Below are 25,398 nucleotides of genomic sequence, written 5' to 3'. Positions count from 1 at the left end.
ACGGGCGCCTGGGTGGCTCAGTCGGTTAAGCGACTGCCTTCGGCTCAGGTCATGATCCTGGAGTCCCTGGATTGAGTCCCGCATCGGGCTCCCTGCTCGGCAGGGAGTCTGCTTCTCCCTCTGACCCTCCCCCCTCTCATGTGCTCTCTCTCATTCTCTCTATCTCAAATAAGTAAATAAAATCTTTAAAAAAAAAAAATAATAATACATATAAGGACGCCTAGGTGGCTCAGTCAGTTAAGCGTCTGCCTTCGGCTCAGGTCATGATCCTGGGGTCTTGGGATGGAGGCCTGCGTTGGGCTCCCCACTCAGCAGGGAGTCTGCTTCTCCCTCTCCCTCTGCCCCTCCCCCTGCTTATGCTCTCTCTCTTTAATGAATATAAATAATAAAATCTTTAAAAAAAAGAAAAAATAATACATGTATAAGTGGACCAGTATAGTTCAAACCTGTGTTGTTTAAGAGTCAGCTGTAGTTGAATCTGTGGGATTGGGGAAGGGCTACCTTGTATTGGTGTGCACATTATTCAGCCAAACAAGAGCTTCCTGCTGATGGAGCAAGTGGGGCTTAAAACTCAACCAATGTTTCATGGTGAGGTTGCATCTACTCCAGAGGGGTTGCTTTTTTTCTAATTCATATTAAGTTTCTCTGTGAGCTGGTGGAGTTCCTGGAGTGGGGCTATAGAACTGAGAAGAGTTCCAAGGATGGAATTTAGAAAATGTCTGTCTGTGCTTAGGCTAGGGAAAGGACAGAGAATAAGCCTTTAGAGTTAGGATAATTCTTTAATGGAAGGCAGTTGAAAATTTTAAAGACGTTCCTTCCTTAACTCTCTCTATGGTTTAAAAAAAGAAAAAGCTATTATGTGGAGTTCAGAAAGGATGTGGACTGACAACAGCTATTAGATTTAGGAACAAGATCGTCCTTTATTTGATACGGTAGAAAGAGTCATGCAGTAGTGAGGTGAAGAAGAAAACTAGCTGATAATTTATTCATTTTTTCAGTCTTTCCTTCATCCAACAAAAGAATGGATATGGAGGAGAAATAATTTTTAATGATTGCTTACATGTCACACACTGTCTGAGGAATACAAAGGACAGTTTTGCTCTGAAGGAGTTTATGGTCTGGTATGTTAGAGAAGATTATTCCAAATACAGTAATTCCAAACCGAGGGAAGAGTGGTAAGAGATGAGGTCTTGTAGGCTACTGAAGGGACTCTGATTTTGCTTTGAGTCAGATAGGGAACTATGACAAGAGTTTTGGGCAGAGGAGTGACAAGATTAAATTCATGCTTAAAGGTCACTCTGAGTGCTCTTTTGAGAATAGACTGTAGGGGAGCAAGATGAAGGTTGGGGAGCCTAATTAGGAGCTTTTTGTTGGATTTAAAAGATATGTATATTTTGTTTGTTTTTAGATTTATTATTTGAGAGAGAGGGAGGGAGAGAGGAAGAGAGGGAGGGAGAGAGGAAGAGAGAGAGAGAGAGAAAGAGAACATGCTGGGGGAGGGACAAGGGAGAGAGGGAGAGAGAGTCCCAAGTAGACTCTGCTGAGTGTGGAGCCTGATGCGAGGCTTGATCCCGTGACGCTGAGATCACGACCTGAGCCAAAATCAGGAGTCGGATGCTTAACCAACTGTACCACCCAGGCATCCGTAAAAGATATATTTTTGTTTGTGGTTTACTCCAAGTGGTAACAGTGGAGATGGCAAGGAGTGCTTGCATTTTGGAAATGTTTTGAAGTTAGAGTTAACTGGATTTCCTGATTGTGGCTTGAAAGCAAAAGGAAGGCATTAAGACTCAGGTGTTTCACCTGAGTGACTGGAAGGATGGAGCAGGCTTTAGAGCACCACCAGGAGTTTACTCTTGGGCTTGAAGAGTTTGAGGTATTTGTTAAACGTACAGATGGGATACCTTGTTGAATATTTAAGGCTGGAGTTAGGGAGAAAAGTAGCAGAAAGGGTGGTATATATATATATATATTTTTTTTAAAGATTTTATTTATTTATTTGACAGAGAGAGACACAGTGAGAGCAGGATCACAAGCAGGGGGAGGGGGAGAGGGAGAAACAGGCTTCCCGCGGAGCAGGGAGCCCGATGCGGGGCTCGATCCCAGGACCCCGGGATCATGACCTGAGCCGAAGGCAGACGCTTAACGACTGAGCCACCCAGGCGCCCCGGGTGGTATATATTAATAGTGGTTTGCACTATAGTTTCAGCAGCCAACTGGTAAATGTGGATGTTCAAAAGTTACTGGTTTTTAAACTGTTGACTTTATAATTTAGAACTTTTGTCAGTTAGTGGCACTACTCTTTGAGGAAGAGGTAACCCAGTGAAGTGTGCAGTTCTGTTTTCTGTTTTCTCTCAAACCATTCTTCCTGGCCAGGCAAGAATGAATAAGTTACGTGAAAGGTATAATTAAAGTATTATACATTCCTTTTATTATGGTTAAGTATAGTTCAGATGGAAAGTATTCATCTGTGTATTCTCCGGGATCACTAGAAGCTATGCCAGGGTACTTTGGAAATGTTGACTGATTAAGTCAGAGACATTCACAAAATCTGACAGGAAATAGCCTGAGGTGGTCTGATAACTTCACTGTGACCCTTGAAGACCTTAATTGTGATATTACTACCATCGCTTCCTTTCTTCCTGATTCTGAACTCACTAAAATTTAGATGAAAAAGGATAGTTATGTTTTTATGACATTTTGTAGACATGAACAACCTTATCTTCTTTTTTCTTTCTACTTGTCACCCCAGTAGAGAGAGATGTTCATCACAGGTAGCCAGGTTGTTACTCCGGGGTAGATGCTATAGAAAGGATGTGGTTAACACAAATGCTTTCAGTAGCTCTGTGCAGTGCAGACTGATTGTGACTGCTTTTATTTCTTCTTTTAAAAAGGGAATATTTCTGATCTCCCTTTTGGACTGTTTGGAGTTCTGATTTATATGTCTTAGAGTTATGTGGAAAATTGACACACCAGTCTGGGGTTGCGTTGTAGTTTCCATCTGTTGTACTGATTTCATCTGTGTGACTGATTTTAAATAACTGGGTGTTCACTGACAGGGACCCTTTATGCCTGTATGTTTGACCCTTGTATTTCCTTAGCCTGAATGCAGCCTGTGGGTTTTCTGATCCACTGGGGAAGGTCTGGTGGACAGGGATCAGAGTGTCTTGTAAGGCTGGGGTAATCATCATCTTTACACAATTACTCCCTCTCCCCCGTCCTTCTCTACCCTCCCTTTAAGAAAAAACAAGAGTGTAAAGGAGGACACTTACTCTCTTTTTTGCTTCTCTTGTATAGGAGATGCATCGGAGATTTGAGAATGCACCTGATTCTGCCAAAACAAAAGCTCTGCAAACTGTTATTGAAATGAAGGTAAGTTAAGAATCTACAAGAATCTTGTGAGTCACTTTATACTTTGAAGTGATTACAGACTTTCCTGTGTGAGTTTTAGAAAGTGGTATGTAATAATATTTCACTTATTTTGTAGATTGAGAAGACATAGTAAGATGATTAAAATGACACTTTAAAAAGAACTTCAGTTTTATTCCCTTTTAGTTATAGATCATAACTCAAATGGGACCAAAAAGGCTTGTCCAGAATTTCTTTAAATGAGCTATGCTTAAACCTTTTGATCTCAGGACCCCTGTATTCTCTTAAAATGACAGGTTCATTCATTCATTTTTAGAAAATGCCTGCCTAATACTAAGTCTAGTAGCCATAGTTTGTCAATTGTTCTTTCAAGTAAAAATGATGTTCCATGAAAAAACTACCTAATGCAGCTTGCAGCTCAAAGAGGCACACAAGTGCTATTCTGAAGGAACAACTGTCATACTTCAGTGGGCAGAAATGCCTAGCTCCTTCCCATTTCATCACACAGAATATTAAAAAGATGTGTTCCTAAGGGTTGTGACTAATTAAAAGTGATAAATTTTACTGCTTCATTAGGGGCATTCTCAAGGGAAGCAGTCTTCCAAAAATTTTATTTCTAGGGGCGCCTGGCTAGCTCAATTGGCAGAGCGTGTGACTCTTGACTTCGGGGTCGTGAGTTTAAGACCCACATTGGGCTGAGAGCTTACTTATTTTTTTTTTTTTAATTTCTGATACTTCTTTCTTTTTTTCTGTGAGTGCCTGACACTGAAGAGTACAGTGACTGCTGGTATGGTTTGGTGCCACTGTCTGTTGTCCTAAGACACTAGCAGTTTTTTCCCACTATTGCTTTTATACCTTTAGTGCAAATGTTAACGTAGTGGAGAAGGCAAATAAAGTCATAGTATTATTATGAAAATAGTTTTGACTATGCAGACTTCTTGAAAAGGTCTGGGGGGATCCAGCACATAGAACATGGACCATACTTTTGAAAAACTCTGCCTTAAGTTAATGAATAGTTAGAAATCTTTGGGCTCTGTGTTATGTTAAAAGCTTGCCTTCTAGGGGCGCCTGGGTGGCTCAGTCGTTAAGCGTCTGCCTTCGGCTCAGGTCATGATCCCAGAGTCCTGGGATCGAGCCCCGCATCGGGCTCCCTGCTCAGCGGGAAGCCTGTTTCTCCCTCTCCCTCTCTTCCCCCTGCTTGTGATCCTGCTCTCACTGTGTCTCTCTCTGTCAAATAAATAAATAAAACCTTAAAAAAAAAAAAAAAAGAGCTTGCCTTCTAAATTCCTTGGATTCAAAATTTGGCTTTACTTGAACCAGTTATATGACACAGAGTAAGTTACCTAACCTCCCTATACCTCAATTTCTTTATTGATAGAAGGTGGTAATAATATTGCTATCCCGTAGGTTGTTTTGAGGTTTAAATTAGTTATGGCAAGTAAAACACTTTGAATAGTATCTGGCATATCATAAACTGTTAGCTGCTGCTGCTATTATTATTTTTATGAACATCATAGTCTTTCTTACAAAAGCTGAAAGACTCTTACAGATAAGGACCTCTCTTTCTTTCTCTTTTTTAGCTTCTTCATATTCCCTAAAAAGTTTGACACTTTCTGCTTTTGGGCCTTTATTTAATATTTGGTGATACAACAAGAATATTTAGTTATTGGTATATAGTTTTATCGAAATAGAGGCTTCTCAAGTACAGTTTTAAGAACTTTTCTCTGAATTTAAATGATTTCCTCTTAAAATTTTGTTTGTGTATATCTTTATTTCCAATGGGGAAAGGATTTACCAAACAAATTCTAAATTAGTAGAATTCTGGGTTCTTTATAGTTAGACAGTTAGCAGTCTTGAACATAATCCTGTAAAGAGCCTTAAAAAGGTTTCATTGTATGTTCACATTTCCCACAAATCTCTTTGTACATTTTATTTCCTGAGCCCTGTTTAAACCTAAGAATAAAACACATGAATGTGCCTATGTTTCCAAAATCATGTTATTCACCTTTGGATAGAATAGGGAAGTATAATAGTATTAATTGGTAGTGGATCTGTGTTAAGTTGTGTTAACCTTCAGCCATTTGGTTAAGAAGTAAGAGATTCTGGGCGCCTGGGTGGCTCAGTTGGTTAAGCGACTGCCTTCGGCTCGGGTCATGATCCTGGAGTCCCGGGATCGAGTCCCGCATCGGGCTCCCTGCTGGGCGGGGAGTCTGTTTCTCCCTCTGACCCTCCCCCCTCTCGTGCTCTCTCTTCCATTCTCTCTCTCAAATAAATAAATAAAATCTTTAAAAAAAAAAAAAAAAAAGAAGTAAGAGATTCTGAGATTCTGGTGGCCCAGTTGGGTCAGGTGGATGCTTTGCTGAAATCACAGCTGAAATAGTTGAGTTCCTGAGAATGTGGCATGAGCTTGAGAGAATTATGAAGGTCTAGAGTAGTCTTGGGGGGAAGAGGAAAGGAAGATGATTGATAGACCATTAAAGAGCCTACCTGTCTTCCAGGTGATGTAATTTTCTTTTCTCTTCCCTCTGCCTTTTCTTCCTCCTCTTCCTCCCTTCTCTTGCCTTCTTCCCCCTCCCATCTTCTCCCTCTCCACTCCACTTCCCCTTCCTTCTTCTCTAATTTTTTTCCTTTTTTCTTTAGTAGTGGAGGAACAGGGAAGACTTATTGTACTGCTCTAGATGAGAGTTTTGCCAGGTAGATAATGGCAGAATTATTGGGTTGCAGATGAATTGAGCATTATGGTGAGAGCGTAGTTTGTATGATCAGTACAAGAATGTAGTGTGGATAGGAAGGAAGAGAATTCAGAGTGGGCTGACAGGTTGGGAGAAAATGTGACAGGGAAGTGGAGATCTCTGTGAGGTTTAAGAACAGCAAATAGAAAATGATGGTGCAACAGGCCTGGGGAGAGAGTCCTGGGTGATTTTAGGATCCAGAGGGTAGTCCTATCAAGTGGATAGCTGAAATGGACTGGTGGATGAGATCATTGGAATTTAGGACATTGAAATCCCAGGATGATGGCAGGAGTGGCATTTGAAGCGACAATTGATTGTGAGCCAGGTGCCAAAGATGTTTTCAAATGGCCAGGAGTGATTGGGAATTCCCTAGATGGCAGCAGCGAGGAGGGTAAAGTGAAAAGGAGTGTGAACTGTAAATAAAGGGAGGCAGCACTTTTCCCCTGCTCTTTTCTGGTACTGGGGCATTAGTGACCTTCATTGGAGAGAGTGCAGGGAAAGTATATCCTTTGGGAAAGTCAGTTTACCTTGGGATACGGAGATAATTTGGGGGGAAAAAAGATGAGGATTTGAGAAATTTAACAAGGAACAGGGGATTCCAGTAGGCTCATTGGAATTGGCTGATTAATGATGGGAAACCCAGGGCTGGGGAAGTACAGAGTAGCAAGATGATAAGGAATTTATTTACTTATTATTATACATTCTAGGAATAAGAAACCTTGTTGGAAGGACTGTTCTCACTTAAACCCAGTCTGGTTGAGTTGGTGCTAGAACAGGTTGAGCATATCAGACGTTGCTTTTCTGGCTTGATTTCAGTGAGTAGCCTGGCAGGTCTCTTATCTGGGCAGTCAGTGGCAGCCTCATGACTTTCACAGTTATAGTTTGGTCCCTTTTGGGGAGAAGCTTTTATGGGACATGATTTGGTAGTGAGGGTGCTGATTTGGTCAAGAGCTGCCTCTGTATTTGTGTTGGAGTTAGAGGAGAAGATGGATAATGTTTCTTGGGGCATTAGAGAGTTAGTGGGGGCTTTGTAGAGTTAGAGGTTGTCTATGTGATGTGTGGAGCTTGAGTTCATAGCTGGAGGCAATTTTGTCTTGTGTGGAGTACCAGTGGTACTAGAAATACAGTCCCTCTTTCCATTGGCCCCTTTTCATCTCCCCCCCCGCCCCCCTAATGTCAGAGGTCAACCACCTTTCATTTGCAGGTTAGTCCCATGCATATGCTTAGTATTTTAGTTATTCTTAAGGGACTACATCCTGATTTTTCCAGGAAGATGTATAGTAATCTTAAAGGTGAATTTTCAGATAGTACAATGAAAATAGTTTACAGGCATACCTTGGTTTATTGTGCCTCGCTTTATTGTGTTTTGCAGATACTGTATTTTTTACAAATTGAAGGTTTGTGGCAACCTTGCATCAAGCAGGTCTTTTGGTGCTATTTTTCCAACAGCATTTGTTCACTTCATGTCTCTGTGTCACATGTTAGAAATTCTCCCAATATTTCAAACTTTTTCATCATTATTATATTTGTTATGGTGATCTGTAATCAGTGATCTTTGATGTTACTCTCATAATTGTTTTTGGGACGCCACAAACTTGTGCCTATTTAAGATGGCAAACTTGATAAATACGTGTGTTCTGGCTGCTTCACTGACCTGCCATTCCCCTGTAACTCTTCCTTTCCTCAGGTCTCCCTATTCCCTGAGACACAACAATATTGAAATTAAGCCAATTAATAACCCTACAGTGGTCTCTACATGTTTAAGTGAAAAGAGTCACATGTCTCTCACTTTAACTCAAAAGCTAGAAATGATTAAGCTTAGTGAGAAAGACAGGTCCAAAGCTGAGACAGGCTCAAAGCCAGGCCTCTTACACCAAACAGCTGAATTATAAATGCAAAGGAAGAGTTCTTGAAGGAAATTAAAAGTGGCTACTCTAGTGAACACATGAATAAGAGTGAAACAGCCTTATTGCTCATATGAAGAAAGTTACAGTGGTCTGGATAGAAGATCAAACTAGCCACAATGTTCCCTTAAGCCAAAGCCTAATCCAGAGCAAGGCTCTAAGTCTCAATTCTGTGACGGCTGAAAGAGGCGAGGAAACTGCAGAAGAAGAGTTTGAAGCCAGCAGAGATTTGTTCATGAGGTTTAAAGAAAAGCCATCTCTATGACATAAAAGTGCAAGGTAAAACAGCAGGTACGGAGGGAGAAGCTGCAGCAAGTTCCCCAGAAGACCTAGTAAGATCACTGATGAAGGTGGCGCCACTAAAGAACAGATTTTCAATGTAGATGAAACAGTTTTCTGTTGGAAGAAGATGCCATCTAGGACTTTCATAGCTAGAGAAGTCAGTACCTGGCTTCAGAGCTTCTTATTAGAGGCTGATGCGGCTGGTGACTTTAAGTTGAAGCCAGTGCTCATTTACCATTCCAGAAATCCTGGGGCCTTAAGAATTATGCTGAGTCTGCTCTGCCTGTGCTCTTTAAACAAAGCCTAGATGACAGCGCATCTGTTCACAACATTACTGAATATTTTAAGCCCACTGTTGGGACCTACTACAGAGAAAAAGAGGTTCTTTTCAAAATATGGCTGTTCATTGACAATGCACCTGCTCACTGAAGAGCTCTGATGGAGATGGACAAAGAGATTTTTGTTGTTTTCATGCCTACTAACAAAACATTCATTCTGCAACCCATGGATCAGGGAGTCATTTTGATTTCCAGGTCTTATTATTTAAGAAATGCATTCATAAGGCTATAGCTGCCATAGATAGTGATTCTCCTAAAGGATCTGGACCCAAGTAAATAAAAAACCTTCTGGAAAGGATTCACCATTCCAGATGCCAGTAAGAACATTTGTGATTCATGGGAAGAGGTAAAAATATCAACCTGAATAGGAGTTTGGAAGAAGTTGACTCCAACCCTCCTGGATGACTTTGAGGGGTTCAGGACTTCAGTAGGGGAAGAGCTGCAGATGTGGCAGAAATAGCAAGAAAACTAGAATTAGAAGTGGAGCCTGAAGGTGTGACTGAATTTCTTGAATCATATGCTAAAACTTGAACAGATGAGGAGTTGTTTCTTATGGATGAGCAAAAAAAGTGGTTTCTTAAGATGGAATCTACTCCTGGTGAAGATGCCGTGAAAGTTGTTGAAATGACAACCAAGGATTTGGAATATTACGTAATCTTAGTTGATAAAGCAACAGCAGGGTTTGAGAGGATTGACTCCAGTTTTGAAAGAAGTTCTGTGGGTAAAATGCTGTCAGACAGTATCACATGCTATAGAGAAATTGTTCATGAAAGGAAAAGTTAATCGATGCAGCAAACCTCTTTGTTGCCTTATTTTAAGAAATTGCCACAGTCAGGGCGCCTGGGTGGCTCAGTCGTTAGGCGTCTGCCTTCGGCTCAGGTCGTGGTCCTGGGGTCCTGGGATCAAGCCCCGCATCGGGCTCCCTGCTCAGGCGGGGGGCCTGCTTCTCCCTCTCCAACTCCCCCCTGCTGTGTTCTCTCTCTCGCTATGTCTCTCTCTGTCAAAGAAATAAATAAAATATTAAAAAAAAAAAAAAAAGAAATTGCCACAGTCACTCCAAATTCAGCAGCCACCACCTTGACCAGTCAGTACCTATCAACATGTAGGCAAGTCCCTCCACCAGCAAAAAGATTATGATTCGCTGAAAGCTCAGATGATAGTATTTTTTAGCAATAAGTTATTTTTAAATTAAGGTATGTACATTTTTTCCATAATGTTATTATATACTTAATAGACCATATAAACATAACTTTTATATGCAGTGGGAAACCAAAAAATTTATTTGACTTGCTTTATTGTGATATTTACTTAACTGCAGTGGTCTGCAGCTGAGCCCACAATACTTTCAGGTTATGCTTGTATTTATTTTTTATGGACCAGGAGATTAATTGTGGCCCACTATTTTTTTTTTTTTAGGCTGTGGTAGAAATGGGATGCACCCACCGATTTCAGAATTTATGTTTAGTGTATCTCTTGATTGCATTACTTCAGTGCATTTAATTTTGAACTAAATATAGGTTTGAGTAGTTTTTTTTTTTTTTAAGATTTTTTATTTATTTATCTGAGAGAGAGAATGGGAGACAGAGAGCATGAGAGGGGAAGGGTCAGAGGGAGAAGCAGACTCCCCGCCGAGCAGGGAGCCCGATGCGGGACTCGATCCCGGGACTCCAGGATCATGACCTGAGCCGAAGGCAGTCGCTCAACCAACTGAGCCACCCAGGCGCCCTTGTTTGAGTAGATTTGTAAAAGAAAATTTTTGTTGTGATATTTTTAAAGGTAACACAATGCAGGACAAGGAGTACATCCCCCTTCTCTCCCCTGAACCTAAAAATTGCTAGTGGTATTTGTCTGATGATAAATCCTTTAACTTTTATCTTCATGCTCTAAGAATTATGATAGCAAGGAATGTCAGTCAAGAAATCTTTGAGATAAAGTGCAAAGGGAAGTAATTTCAAAATTACTTTCTAAAGGACTGGTTTCTCTGATGTTCCAAATAAAATAAAACTATACTTAATTTATGCTTCTACTTCTTTATTTCTTAGGTGAATAAACATATACAACTTTAGATATAAAATCTTCATTTTATGTAGGAATTTTTCTGTAATTGACATCTAAAGTGATCTTTCTGCAATTGATAACATCTTAACTAGGGGATAAATTAGATACCGTGACAAGCAAAACCAAGAAATTGAACATAGAAGAATGTTCTGCTGGGAGGTGATATTTGTGGAGATGATGATTTATAAGGACAGTGATTTTTAAAAAAAATTATTACAAAATACTTAAAATGTGTAGAGAACTAGAAAATAAGTAATATGATAAACTGTAATTGTTAGCATAATTATTCATCCCTTTGTTATTTTTACAATGGGATGCTATAAAATCTTTATTATTGCAAATATAGTTATACACATTATTGCATAAGTCTTTGAAACACTTTTACTCTTCTTCTCCCTCCTTTGGGAGCAGAAATAAACTTTTAGGGATCACAGTAGAATGATAGAGTAACTAGGAACAGTTTCTCTGTTAATATTACAAAATTTTTCCCTAGAAATTTGTTTGACCATGAAGTACAAAGAAACTTTAACTAGCTTTCCATTGCTTCTACTTTTTTTTTTTTTTAAGATTTTATTTATTTGACAGAGACACAGCGAGAGAGGGAACACGAGCTGGCAGAGTGGGAAAGAGAGAAGCAGGCCTCCCACGGAGCGGGGAGCCTGATGCGGGGCTCAATCCCAGGACCCTGGGATCATAACCTGAGCCGAAGGCAGGCGCTTAACGACTGCGCCACCCAGGCGCCCCTCTTCTACTTTTTTTTAAAGTAATTCTCTCAACTTTAAATGAGAGGGTGCGGACTTGAGGAAGAGACAGAGGAAAAATCATATTCTAGATAAGAACTGTCCTCCTTTCACCCAAGTGGCCATAAAGGATATAATTTAGGAGCAAGGCACCAAATGCTAGACAGCAGTTTTCCTGCATATTTGTTTATCTTTATTAAATTCACCATCTGTAAAGACTGAGTTTTTCAACTTTTCTGATTCTTTGTGAATACTTTAATGTCTATATCTTCCATTATCTTCAGGATTCAAAAATATCCTCTATGGAGCGTGGGCTCCGAGACTTGGAAGAGGAAATTCAGATGCTGAAATCAAATGGGGCCTTGAGTACTGAAGAACGGGAAGAAGAAATGAAACAAATGGAGGTCTATCGGAGCCATTCTAAATTTATGAAAAATAAGGTAATGGTTTGTGATACTGTAATTTTTAAAAGAGTTTTGAGAAATTGATGCATATTTCTATTTCCTTAGTGATGATGAAGAACTTCACATTGTTTTATCAGACTTCAGGAAGGATACTTAGAATTCTTTCAAATGCAACTTTCCCAGAACTAAAGTCAGAATTACTGATGTATTGTTATTTCAAGTTTTCACTTTTAAAAGAAAGGCTGATATGTGTTGTCACAGTTTAAGATTTATATCTATCAGTGCTTCTGAGGTGATTTAGTAGAATTATATCCAAATTGAGTTTTTCTCACTACATGAGACACCAAGTTCTTTAACTCTTCTGTAGTATTTTAAAAGTCAAAACCCTAAGAGGAACCCAGTTCCCCCACTTTTTTTTTTTTTTCTGAAATGGCTTAAATAATATCCTATTTTCTCTTCAAATACAGTTCCATAAAGAAAAACCCTTTGCTCTATTCCTTGGAGAAGATGCATTTGTATCAGGTTTATTGTTACCCGTGTGCAATTCAAGATACATATCAGCATGGCATGTCAGTCCGTATTTAGAAACTCAGTCACAATATTTTTTCCTTAGGTCCACAGCCATCTAGTTTGATTCTATAAACTATTTAGGCACATTGGAGGATCTAGTTTATTATAGTTATCAATTTGCCAAGTTTGTTTTGGTTTAATTAAAAATCATGATTGTGATTATAAAATATTAGCTAGAAAATAAGTACCCCTCGTATCCCAATTGTATTAGTTTCCCAGTTTCTCAGAACAGAGAACTGTAGAGGAATGATACACAATTATTCTAACTCCCTCTCCAGTTTCTGTCTTCTTGCTGTGGACTCATACCTGGCGTAAAAGTCAGTAGAATATTCCTTTATTATTTTAAGAATCTGTTATCAGTGACTACTGAAAATTTATGTCAGTTTTAGAACTTAAAAATTCATATATTCAAGTTTCTATTAGTTTGTATTTTTCACCCTAATTTGAGAAAATACACTATAATACAATCTCTGCTTTCCATTTGTTGATTGGCACATTTAAGTCCATTAAGAAACCCCTGTGAAAATAGAGAAACTATCTAGGGTGCTTTGCAGAAGGAATTAGGGGAACAGATTTGATTGTGTTATATAGGTTATTGTTATTTCCAGTTACTGCTCTGGCTGAAAAGCAAATAGTAAGACCTAAATTGACACATAAGTGAAAAAGAATAACAATGTCGTGACAGGTAGAGCAACTGAAGGAGGAACTAAGTTCGAAAGAGGCTCAAGGGGAGGAGCTGAAAAAGAGAGCGGCTGGTCTTCAGGCTGAGGTCTTTGCCGTAAGATTTACTCTTTGTGTTCAGCGATCCCACAGTGGGACCCTGCTAGCTCTGGCTTCTGGGTGGCTTATACTTTCGTTTTCCGGTTGGCAGCTTTGCCCAAACTAGCACTAACCAGCCTGCTCTGCTCTTTAACTGACTCCTGTTCACCAGTTTCCCATATGTCACTTTGTGTGCAGTGAGCCCTCACTTGTTCTGGTTCTTTATTGTTGCTTTTGTCACTGTATGGATGGTACTTCAAAGTGTTTTTTTTCCCTTCCTTTTGTAGATACTTGTTGATTTATATGAATGGTAATCTCTGTTTCTTCTTTGATACAAGAATATGCAGATGTTCTCTATTCTAGTGATTACTTGAATTTGAAATTCTTTTTCTTTTTAAAGTGAGGTATAATTGATTTATAACTTTATATTAGTTTCAGATTTGCAACATAATGATTTGAGATATATATATATTAAAATGATCTTCACAGTAAGTCTAGTTAACGTCCATCACCATAGTCACAAAATTTTTTTTCTTCTTTTGATGAGAACTTTTAAGATGGACTGTCTTAGAATTTGAAATTCTTGAGTAAAGAGCTTTAACTTCATATGTATTATCTTTAAGTCTCCATTAGGTGATTTTCCAACAAATGTTACTTTTTTTAGAACAGATGTATAGAAAGTGATTTGCTTATTTAGAGTTATCTAGTAAATTAGAATTAGCCTGAAACATAAAGTCTCTAGATCTAGTTTAATCTTCTGTCTAAAGAACTTAAAATTCCATTTCAAGATATAATACAAAAATAATAAAATAGCTAACACTCAAGCACTTATAACCTGCTAAGGTTGGTATATCACCCAGCCCCAATTTATAGATGTGGAAACTGAGGTAGCCATGTGGTGCTCAGGTGATATATCTGGTGAGAGGTAGAGCTTGATTTTTACACAAGCAATCTGTTCCAGAACCTGCGCTGGTGAGCTCTTCCGTCTTCTGCCCTGTACTACGCCATGTGCGCGTATGTCACACCAGTGTCAGGAAAAAACTGCTTCTGAAAATAATTGTGGGATAAGACAGGAACGCAGCGTTAAAAAAAAAAAACCTTGTGCTAATTTGATGTTTTTACTATTTATGGACCCCTTTATAGTACAGATAGTAAAGTGAAATATTTTGTCTAAAAGGGACTGATTTGGTTTATGGTAACTATTTTCTAGAGGCGTAGTTGATGTATCACTTTACTTTTTTTTTCTTAGCTATTATAAATATTTCTTTGTTGTGTCAGACAACAGGCTAAGCACATTCCATACATTATTTTATTTAATCTCCAAACAGTACAGTAGCGTCAGTTTACTTTCTCCATTTTACTGATTAGGAAACCAAGGCTTAGAGAGGTAAATACTCAAAGACACACTTATCCTCAGGTGTGAGTGACTGCAAAGCCTCATGCTCCTAACTTGTATGGAAAATGTGTGCTTCTAAACTCTGCTTTCCATTTAGAATATTTTTGTCCCTTTCTCAGTCTTTATGGTCAATATACTAGTATTTGATGATTCTTTAATAAAGTAGATGATGAGGAAACAGGGATTTTATACTTATTTTTAACCATGTGATTGGAGGTAATCTTTAAACCGTAGTAGTTCTTTAGTTGAGGAAGTGATAACATTTTAAACATTTCTCCTGAATATTCATTCATACAACAGTTTTTAGAGCAAACTGTATGTTAAGGATGGAATAATATAAATATGTACTTTTTGTTGGAAAAGGGATGTCATGAAAGATGCCACAGCATTACAGTATGTGGTAACTCCAGGGTATATATTTATATTACAGGATGAAGATAGCTGCCGTTTACAGTCATCTTCTGTTGATGTTCTAAGTATCCTCAAGTAGTTTGCATACAGTATGCATATAGAAATATTTGTGGAATGAATGAATAACTAAATCGACGAATAGAATTTTCATGCATATGAGGAAAATGCTTGTCTTCTTGCTAAACAAGAAGAGTAAATTAGACATTTATTTTTAGCACTCCTTAAAAGTCTAATTTTAATTAAAGTAATATTTATTTCATACTTCCTCATGGGAAATTGTTCTTAAAATTGTCCCTTATACCTAAGATTATTATAATAAAAATACTATAGGTACATTCAATGAAAAGAATACGAAGAACTTTCATCAGTAATACTGAAATTACTGACTTATCAGTCAGATTTATACTTCCAATAATTAATCTGTCTGTTAGTGCACAGCTTCCTTGCTAGGCAGGATACAGAATAGAATGTAAAAGCAAATCTGATTTTTATTTGGTGCACATTTAGAATAAGAGACTATTTAGAAAATTCTTAGAAACACAGTAGAAATGTAAATGAGATGTTTAAAATAAAATTTTTTTAAGTTAAGATGATAGAAATTTATGGCAGAATGAATGGTACCTCTTGACTTATGGATTACTCTGTCAGTAATTCAGATTCAAATTACACATGTCGATTCTTACAGAATGAGCCTTTATGCATTTAAGTCATATACTTTTTTATCCATATAGTTGGTATTGATGTTGTAGATGATATAACTTTGTAGGTGGAATCTTTTTTAAGGTCAGTATCCCTAACTCATCAAAATTATATGATTTCTAAGAGGCACAGGTTTATAATGCCTCATAACACAAAAGGTGGCTTTTTAAGATAAGGATTTTATGTAAACTTTTGTTTGTGAATGAAAAAATAAACAGTATACCAGCCGCAGCTTTTGAATTTAACTTTAAATAGCGATGCTAGGAGGTTTTCTTTTTCCCGTCTGTTTTACATCTACACTAATCCTGCTTTATGTTTTAAGAGGTCTGACTTAATAAAATGAAAACTGTTTGATCAGCACAGTGGTATTCAGATGCTTCCTGTTATCTCATAGTAATCTAATTGAATTGGGATTTTTCTCCCTCTGTTCTTTTTCTAAGGGATTTTGAAGAGTGTTTAGGAGGCACAGTACATGAAACCTGGAATTTCCCTATTTGTTGAAAAACTTTTTTGGGGGGGGGGCGATGGGTGGTCATCCAAGATTTGACGATGGAATAAGATGAATTATGTTTTGTCATAAAACTAATGCTATATTTAGTTTCATATTTTGTGACTTGGATCTGTCAAAGATCCAGATCAGAGGTGGTTGTTTCATTTCTTTTTTCCTTACAGTGTTTTATTTTCTTCTCTAGATTGGTCAGGTGAAGCAGGAGCTGTCCAGAAAGGACACAGAACTACTAGCCCTACAGACAAAGCTAGAAACACTCACAAACCAGTTCTCGGATAGTAAGCAGCACATTGAAGTGCTGAAGGAGTCCCTGACTGCTAAAGAACAGCGGGCTGCCATCCTGCAGACCGAGGTGAGAAGAATTCTGGTATTGGCAGGGAGTCACTTCCTTGCACCTTTTCACGTGTATCGCCTGTGCTGTTTTGGTTACACTTGGATTCGGGAGATATGAATAATGTAATGAATAATTCTTTAGCAGTGTGATCATACTTTACTAAAACTATAACAGTCTTAGTTCAGTTCTTAGATCTAACAAATCTGGTGCAGTTTATGTATGCTTTTAATTCTTTGAACGTTCCCTAAGTTTGTACTTCTAAGTATACTTTGACATTATGAAATGTTGTAAAGATAGTTATAAAAAAGAAATCCAAATGAATCTTTTGTTCTCACCCATGATGAATCTTCTAGTCATGAATGGCAGTGAGCTTGGTTACCTTGTGTTTAGATTATTAAGTGTTCTTAATTTTTGATATTATGTCTAGCTTTATGTAGGCAAACTGCAGAATCTAGAAATGTTCTAAGTAGATCTTGTTTTGAACTACAGATCATGAGACAGTGTGCCTTCATATCCTGTTTGAAAATGAAGTTAGTATTTTTAGAAATAGCCTGTCAGCCCTGATTATAGGTAGGAATACCCTAAATAATTCCGTACAGTTGAGAATTTATCATATTTGTAATCATCAAAGAGAAGGAATTGATGATGCTCTTTGGATTTATTGTCTTAAATATTTTTTTTAAAGGTCTAGTGAAATAGGGAACTTAGGTAGAAATAGGTAAACAGTTCTGCTTTATAGAAGAAAAAATAAAGCATACAACATGGATTAGTTTTTTTTTTTTTTTTATCTTTTTCTTTTAAAGAACCAGATAGGTAAATAAGGGCATACTTGGATGGAAAAGAGGAATGAGAAGTAAAAAGAATGCATAAAAACATTATAGACCCAGAAGATGAGAATCTTCAAGTGAGGAGGAATGGGGAAATGACCAAAACTCTTTCATGTAGTATTTTATTTTTGTACAGTGGAACTTTGTTGAAAATGAGAGATTTGGATGATGTATTTGTAATTTTCCTTACAACTCAGACTTAGAATATCTGTCAATCTATTACCAGGATATCAATCTCATTCTACCTCACAGGGATATTTTAGATAAAAATTAGGTTTTGGCTCTGGGGTCATAGTTACTGAGTTTGAAATTCAGCTTTACCCACTTACTACCAGGTTATGTGATCCTGGGCATGTTATTTAACTTCACTGTGCCTCACTTTCCCTCCATCTGTAAGATGAAGAGAATAGGAGTGTCTGCCTCATTGGGTTGTTGTTAGGATTAAACTGGTTTATTGTACACAGTAAAGCTTTTGTTATTGTCATCATTGTAGCTATTGTATTAAAATCAACTGATATATATAAACTGAAAGTATTAAGAGAACACAGTTGGTTTTCTTTTCATTGGCATACATTTTATTTAGAAGATCTGCTCTCTCATATTTTTATTCAGCTAGTTTTATGTTCATCCAGGGAATTGCAAATATAAAATTATCTGGAAAATGTTACCTGCAAAGTTACTAACTTACGCCTTTATTAGAGTTTTTCATCCCAGTAACTGGTGTGCATGCAGTACTACAGAAGGGTCAGAAGAGGGTGCCAGTGTTTTGGAGGTGAGCCTACTTCCAAGTTTAGGACTGATAGCATTGGCTAGAGGTGGCAGGTGTGTGAATCAGAGAATCAGGCAGTTGGTTAATGATAATGCTAACATTTAAAAGCTTGTCACAGTCTAATAAATGACTTTTTTCCTCTTGGCAATCCATCCTTTTCTTTGTACCCCTCTCAAATAGTGTTCTTATTCGCTAGGTCTCACACAGATGGGCTTGTGATTGATTTCTTGTACTATAGAGAGTAAAGACTGTATTTGTGGTCATTCTTGAATGGTCCTTATTTGTTTTTAGCCATGTGGGAGTAACTGAGTTTCAGTGATTACCCCTATAAGTCACTAGGACAACTGTTCAAATATGACCATCTCATCCTAAAAAGATAACAGTGTAAAAGCCAACAATCTTTTGAGTATAGGATAATTATATGAATGTGATATGGTGATTTATTAGTATGTGCTTTTTTCCCTCAAATTACTCTGGTGACATTTGACTGGGGTCACTTTTTCCAAAACATCTTTCTCATGTTAGAGCCCAAAAAAGGCAGTTTGAACCAGCTCTATGAAAATTCTCACATATTTTTATAATTTGCTCTTAACTGATATTGTCCTCATCTCTCCAGCTCTCCTAGACTTTGATCTAACTCTCACATCACTAAATTAAGCATGTATGAAAAAGAACATGGATCAAGGAGTTTTTAAAAATCCTTTAAGGAAAAATGGGATATGGGAAAAGACCTGATTTTCTTCTTGTTCGTGGTTGAGGGAATGAGGCCCTTTTGTGTTGGGCAGTGTACAATATATAGTATTTCTGGAATTGCTCCTATTTTATGAACATCTCTTTTAATCTGTTCTTCACAGAGGTGGTCTGGATTTAGTACCATAGTGGTTAAAAGCATGGGCTTTGGAGTCAGACCTAAATGCAGCTATCTATGTTTATTAGTTATGTGACCTTGGATGAATTACTTTACCTCTTTAATCCTTCATTTCTTCATTTGTAAGTACCAACTTCCTAAGGTTGTTGTGGTTAGAACGGATGTTTAATTATGTAGCTCTTATCTGAATTTAGAGGGAAATATTAAATATCAATGGGTTTCAAATTTTTTTACTTACATTACAGTTTATAAGCACTTTTTTTTATTTGATCTCTGTTGTTTTGATCCTCAGATTAATAGTATGGATTAGGCAAGATAAGTATTGGGTTTTTTTTTTTTGCTTTCATTGTGGGGAATTATGTGAAGTTTTAATTAGCGTATGACTTTTGGTTGGCACTTAGGGCCAATCTCACTAGTACCCCAGAACTTTCAATATTGGTTATAATATTTTCAGGAAATTTTCTATTTTATGCCCATTCACTTGTTTCTGAGTCTTGATGACATACTGTGGACCTACCAATGAATTTATTTTCTGTTTGAATTCTCAATGTGCAGAGCTGATTTTGTCAGTAAATTAAAATAATGGACACCTTACTGCCTCAAAGTAGTACAATTTTTTCTTCTCCAGGACATTGAATTTTAGAATTCTGTTTTATTATAGGTGAATACTCTCATCTATATCTTACGAACAGTTTGTAGGAAGTGGTTCTTCTTTCATAGCTGATCCAGCACAAAGTAAAGAACTGCCATGGATCTCGGATGTTTAGGCCCTGGAGCTTGGATGTAGGTGCACGAGAGCACGCACCTTTTGCTTGCATTCCCAACCCAATGCCCCAGTATGCTGTGCTCTTCAAGCTGGAGTTTTGACTTCCTCAGCACACTTAGAGTTAATAATACATCCTTAGGACTGAAGTGCATTTTAGAGATCTAGTCTTTCCATAATTCATAAAACATAATCGATAATACCTGATATTGGATGCTTTCTGTGTGTCATGCAAGGATGTGTACTTTCTTTCGTTTTCTCAGTTAATCCTTGCAGTAATCTTCTAAGAAATAAGAATTGTCATAACATCTCAAAGATGGGCACACTGAAGCTTGGAGAGATTGAGGTTACATGAGTTGTTGAGTGATTACCTGGGATTCAGAATTTGATCAGTTGAAACTCCAAAACTTATGTTCTTGGTCATAATGCTATAATGCTTCCCTGTGAGGAATCTGAATATATGTGTATATATGAAACAACTGCTCAGAATAAAAGAGGATTTGGCGTCATGAGGCGGTTTGGGTTATTTTTCAGTGACTGTTTCTCTCTTATTGTTCTAGGTGGATCATTGCTCCATCACCACTCTGAGCAGTGCTTAGCCTGTTACGAGTCATGGGGTAGTGGTGGGGGCAGGTGCTGTAGTGTAACATTGGTGTGGTATTCAAGCCAGCTTGTGAAGGTAGCCTGATTAGCTTCTGAGCGCCCCCTTCTCCTCCACATTACCTATACCTGAGTAGAAGATCACCTCAGAAAAAGAGTGTTGGCAGAGTAGAGATATATATTATTACACTAGAGGCTCTCAGATTTGGGGGCTTCCTGCCCACCACCACCACTCCCCCAGCTCTAAATGGTGAGTTGGCACTGTTCATAGTGGTGGATGGGGCAGTGTCTTATTTGAGGAGATGCAGATAATGATAAGCTTAAGAAAATGACAGGAAAATATAAGTGTAAGTATGGCTGTTAATATGCTAGGGGAATAAAACAATGTATAAGTTTCAAATCTTAAGTATAAAACTCAATTTATCTAGTGGAGAATAGAAAAAAATAGCGGAGGAGGTGGGGAAAAATAAGAGGTAGACACTATGAAAAATGTTGGCCAAAATGGTATGAATAATGGGAAAGGCAATATATGCAAATAAGTTAAACTTAGATTAAAAGACAAACCTCAATTGGATTAAAAAACAAGATACAGAATATATTGTCAATAAGAGTTAAGCATAAGACAAAAAATAGCAGAATTAAAAATAAAATAGAAAAAAATTTTTAAAAATAAAAGGTATGTCAAGAAAATATGTCTTCCCAATCTGATTTATCTTAACATTAGTTAAATTATTTATTTATTTATTTAAAAGTAGACTCCACGCCCAGTGTGGAGTACAAGGAGGGGCTTGAACTCATGACCCAGAGAGCAAGACCTGAACTGAGATCAAGAGTGGAACACTTAACCGACTGAGCCACCCAGGCGCCACTAATTAAATTATCTTTTTTTTTTTAGAGAGCGAGTGTGAGTGGGTGGGGAGGTGTGGAACAGAGGAGGAGGGAGGGACAAGCAGACTCCATGCTGAGTGTGGAGCCCCACATGGGGCTCGATCTCATGACCCTGAGATTGTGACCTGAGCTGAAATCAAGAGTCATATGCTTAACTGACTGAGCAAAGAAGTTATAAACACAGAGAGCAATGTTACATACTGATAAAAAGAACGGTAGATCAAGAAAATACAGTGATTGTGAACATTTATGCATCTAACAATGTTGCCTTTAAGTGTATAAAACAACAGTGGGGAGAAACAGATGAATCAACAATTGCAGTTGGTCATTAGTACATGTTCCTTTTAGAACTTGATCAAAGAAACAAAAAAAAATAATTTAGAAAATTTCAGTAACATCAATAAGTTCAAATAGGTATTCTGTAGAATATTGCACTAACAGAGGATATGCAGCGATTTTTAAGAACTTACTGAATAGTCATAAAAATCAAATGTACTAGACCACAGAGGAAATGTCAAAATTCTCAAGAATTAAAGTCCCATGGACTGTTTTCTTTGACCCCTAATGCAGCAAAATTAGCAATCAGTAATGAAGAATTGCAACATAAAACTAAAATAAATCTTGAATCTGAAAATGTAGTACTTTTTTGGGGGGGTATAGTTGACACACAGTGTTATATTAGTTTCAGGTATACAACTTAGTGATTTATCAGGTTTATACATTATGCTATGTTCACCACAAGAATAGCTACCATCTGTCCCCTTATATTGCTGTTACAATATCATTGTATTCCTAATGCTGTGCATTTATTCCCGTGACTTATTTATTCCATAACTGGAAGCCTGTACCTCCCACTCCCCTTCACCTCATTTGCCTAACCCCCCACTCCCCTGTTCTCTGGCAACCATCAGTTTGTTCTCTGTATTTATAGGTCTAATTCTGTATTTTTTTTGTTCATTCATTGTTTTAGATGCCATTTATGAGTGGAATCATATGGTATTTGTCTTAGTCTGACTTATTTCACTAAGTGTAGTACTATTTAGGGCCATCCATGTTTCAAATGGCATGATCTCATCCTTTTTTATGGCTGTGTAATATTTCATTGTATATGTACCATGTTTTCCTTATCTCTTTGTCTATTGATGGACACATATTACTTCCATATCTTGGCTGTTGGAAATACTGCTACAGTAAATATAGGGGTGCACATATCTTTTGGATTAGTATTGCAAATGTACTACTTAATAGTCGTTGGGTTAAGGGAAACTAGAATAGGGTTGCCTGGGTGGCTCAGTTGGTTAACCGTCCCAACTCTTGATCTCTTCCCAGGTCTTGATCTCAGGATCGTGAGTTCAAGCCCCATGCTGGGCGTGGAGCCTACTTTAAAAAAAAGAAAAAAGACTGGAATAGAAAGCAAAAGAAAATCTGTGGGATATAACTAATCCTCTGGTTTTTAGAGGGAAATGTCTTGTATTATATTTGTCAGAAAGCAATAAAGAATGAAAGCAAATAAGCTAAGTGTACAAATCAGGAGCCTAGGAAAAAAACAACAATCAAAACCAAAGAAACGGTAAGTTGGAGGGTAATAGAAACTAAGTCAGCAATCAGTAGAGTAGAGGATAAAATAAGCTGTTAGTTGTTTTAAAAAGGCTAATCAGACAGGATCATCTCTTACAGAATGATAAAGAAGTAACTACTAGTACCATACAATTTAAAAATAATAAGACAATTATAAATAATTATATTATAATAAGCTTGAAAAGATAGAACAAATACATTTCTGGAAAATGTGACAAAGTAGGTTCAAGAGATAATAGAAAACACGAACAACAATCATTATGAAAATTAAATTGCTAATCAGTCTCAACCCTATCTCCTCCTAAATCCTATGGCTCAGATGGCTCTTTATCAAAAATTCAAAAATAAATAATCATATTTATATTTAAGTTTTTCCAAAAAGTAGAAAAAGCAAGAAAGCCCAAGACTCTATAGGGAGATAAGAGGAAAAAGAAATTCAGAGATCTAGTGATATCAGTAGATGGTATAATTTAATACCATAAGGATATTAATTCTGCCTAAGATAGTATATACATCAATTCCAATGAAAATTCACAGCAGTAGTTTTTTAGAAACTCATTTTACTTTAAGTTTTACATGGGCGAGTCACAAAAAAGATACATCATTTCACTTATAGGAGGTACCTAAAGAAGTCATATTCATAAAGATAGACGTAGGATGGTGGTTGCTGTGAGTTGTGGGGAATGGAGAGGTTTTGTTTTTTTTGTTTGTTTTTTTGTTTTTTAATTGTACAGTTTTTGTTTTGCAAGAGGAAGGGAGTTCTGGAGATTGGATATACAGCAATGTGAATGTAGGAACACCACTGAACTGTACACTTAAAAATGGTTAAGATGGCAAATTTTATGTTTGTGTATATTACAATTGAAAATTTTAAAAAATTATATGGACAAATAAAGCTATTCTAACAGTAATATGAAGAAAAAGAGGAAAAGATGGGAGATCTGCCCTAATAGATCTGAAAATGTACTCCAGAGCCATAAACCTAACCAAACCAATCAGTGCACTACAGAATGGTAGAGTACTGGCACAGGAATGGGCAGATAGAGCAGTGGAAAAAAAAAAAATAGAGTTTAGACATGTATGTAGAGGGGAGCATCATAACTAGTGCTAGTTAAGTGCGCGTTAGAAAACTGACATACTATATGGAGAATAAAATTGGCTACCTACCTGGTGCCAGATAAAACAGTGGACTTCATATTGATTACAGACCTCAGTGTGAAAGAGAAAACAATAAAGCTAATCAATGAAAATGTATCTTAGGTAAGATATCTTAAGTGACACCATCAAATTTAAGTATTTCTGTTCAAGAAAGAGCACTACTAACAAAGTTAACAAATATGTGACTGATTGGGAGAAGGTATTTTCACCACCTCCCAAAATAACAAAGATTGAGATATAGAATAAAAAAAGAATGCTTGGAAATCTGTAAGAAAAAGAGACTATAGGGAGGGAGAGAAGGATTTAAATAGGCAGTTAACAGACAAGGAAACCTAAGTGGTTAAATAAATATAGCATGGGATCCTCAGTCTCATTAGTAAAAAAGAAATGCAAATTTCAGAGACAAAAGCTACATTCCATTGATCAAATTGGTAAAAATTAGAAAATGAGTTAATATTCAGTGCTTGTAAGAATTTGGGCTAACAGGAACATAGATGGCATAGTTGGCTCCAGAATCCCACTCCTGGATATGTTCCCTAGAGAAAATTTCCCACTGGTCCACAGGAGGACATGTATAAGGAATTGAAAGCAGCCCAAATGTTTTTTACTAGAGGGGTTAGATAAGTAAAATACAGTGGATGTATACCATGTAATATTATGTAAAAGTCAAAAGCAATGATCTAGAAGTATTCATAGGGCCATACATATATATTTTTTAAAAGTAAGAGACAGAATGAGGTATATAGCATTCATATAAATTAAAAAATATGTATATAAGAATAGGCCTCTGTATTTCTTTTTTTTTTTTTTAAGATTTTATTTATTTATTTGAGAGAGAGAGAATGAGAGACAGAGAGTATGAGAGGGAGGAGGGTCAGAGGGAGCAGACTCCCCGCTGAGCAGGGAGCCCGATGCGGGACTCGATCCCGGGACTCCAGGATCATGACCTGAGCCGAAGGCAGTCACTTAACCATCTGAGCCACCCAGGCGCCCCAAGCCTCTGTATTTCTAAGTTAGAAGCACATTCAGTAACATCACACACATTAGAATGGCTGTGTATTGAATGAGGAATGGATATTGGTTGTGGATGGAAAAATAAGAAAATAAGACAGTAGAACTTTGCATGGATAGTTTTAAGTGAATTGAGGATTATGAGTAATTTAGTTCTTTCCTCAAGTTGATAGGCGTTTGAAAGCATTAATTCTGACTGTGTAACTATTGGGAAGTATGTCGGATATGGTGTATTTACCACATTGATTCTCAGAGTTGTTGTGGCTGATCTCTCTGGCAGGGCAGATGTCCCTGTTTTTTCTCATCCCTTTCAACATTACGCATCTGTCAGCAAGGACTCTAGGGTTTTTCTGAAGGGTTATTCTTTTTGGTAACTAAGGGACTTGGATTTTAATGGTGACACATGGATAGCAGACCTTGGCCCTAAATAGG

General features: G+C 37.4%; 1 protein-coding gene across 4 annotated transcripts in view; it reads left to right on the top strand.

The window, feature by feature from the left end:
- The window catches only part of LOC102748456 (ELKS/Rab6-interacting/CAST family member 1), a 169,999-nt gene that overhangs the window by 94,629 nt on the left and 49,972 nt on the right, over positions 1–25,398 (top strand). For 2 of the 4 annotated variants that reach the window (XM_081820987.1, XM_081820986.1), the window contains exons 4-7: positions 3,298–3,372; positions 11,708–11,863; positions 13,083–13,175; positions 16,355–16,522. In XM_081820987.1, the coding sequence (XP_081677113.1) occupies positions 3,298–3,372; positions 11,708–11,863; positions 13,083–13,175; positions 16,355–16,522 (492 nt within the window). The remainder of the gene's footprint in view (positions 1–3,297; positions 3,373–11,707; positions 11,864–13,082; positions 13,176–16,354; positions 16,523–25,398) is intronic. The other 2 variants (XM_081820988.1, XM_081820989.1) reach the window with 2 other exon arrangements.

Source organism: Leptonychotes weddellii, chromosome 5 (assembly GCF_054177405.1).
Source record: "Leptonychotes weddellii isolate Sample4059 chromosome 5, ASM5417740v2, whole genome shotgun sequence".
In the NCBI taxonomy this organism is placed as follows: Eukaryota; Metazoa; Chordata; class Mammalia; order Carnivora; family Phocidae; genus Leptonychotes; species Leptonychotes weddellii.
This window is presented reverse-complemented; position numbering and strand designations above follow the sequence as displayed.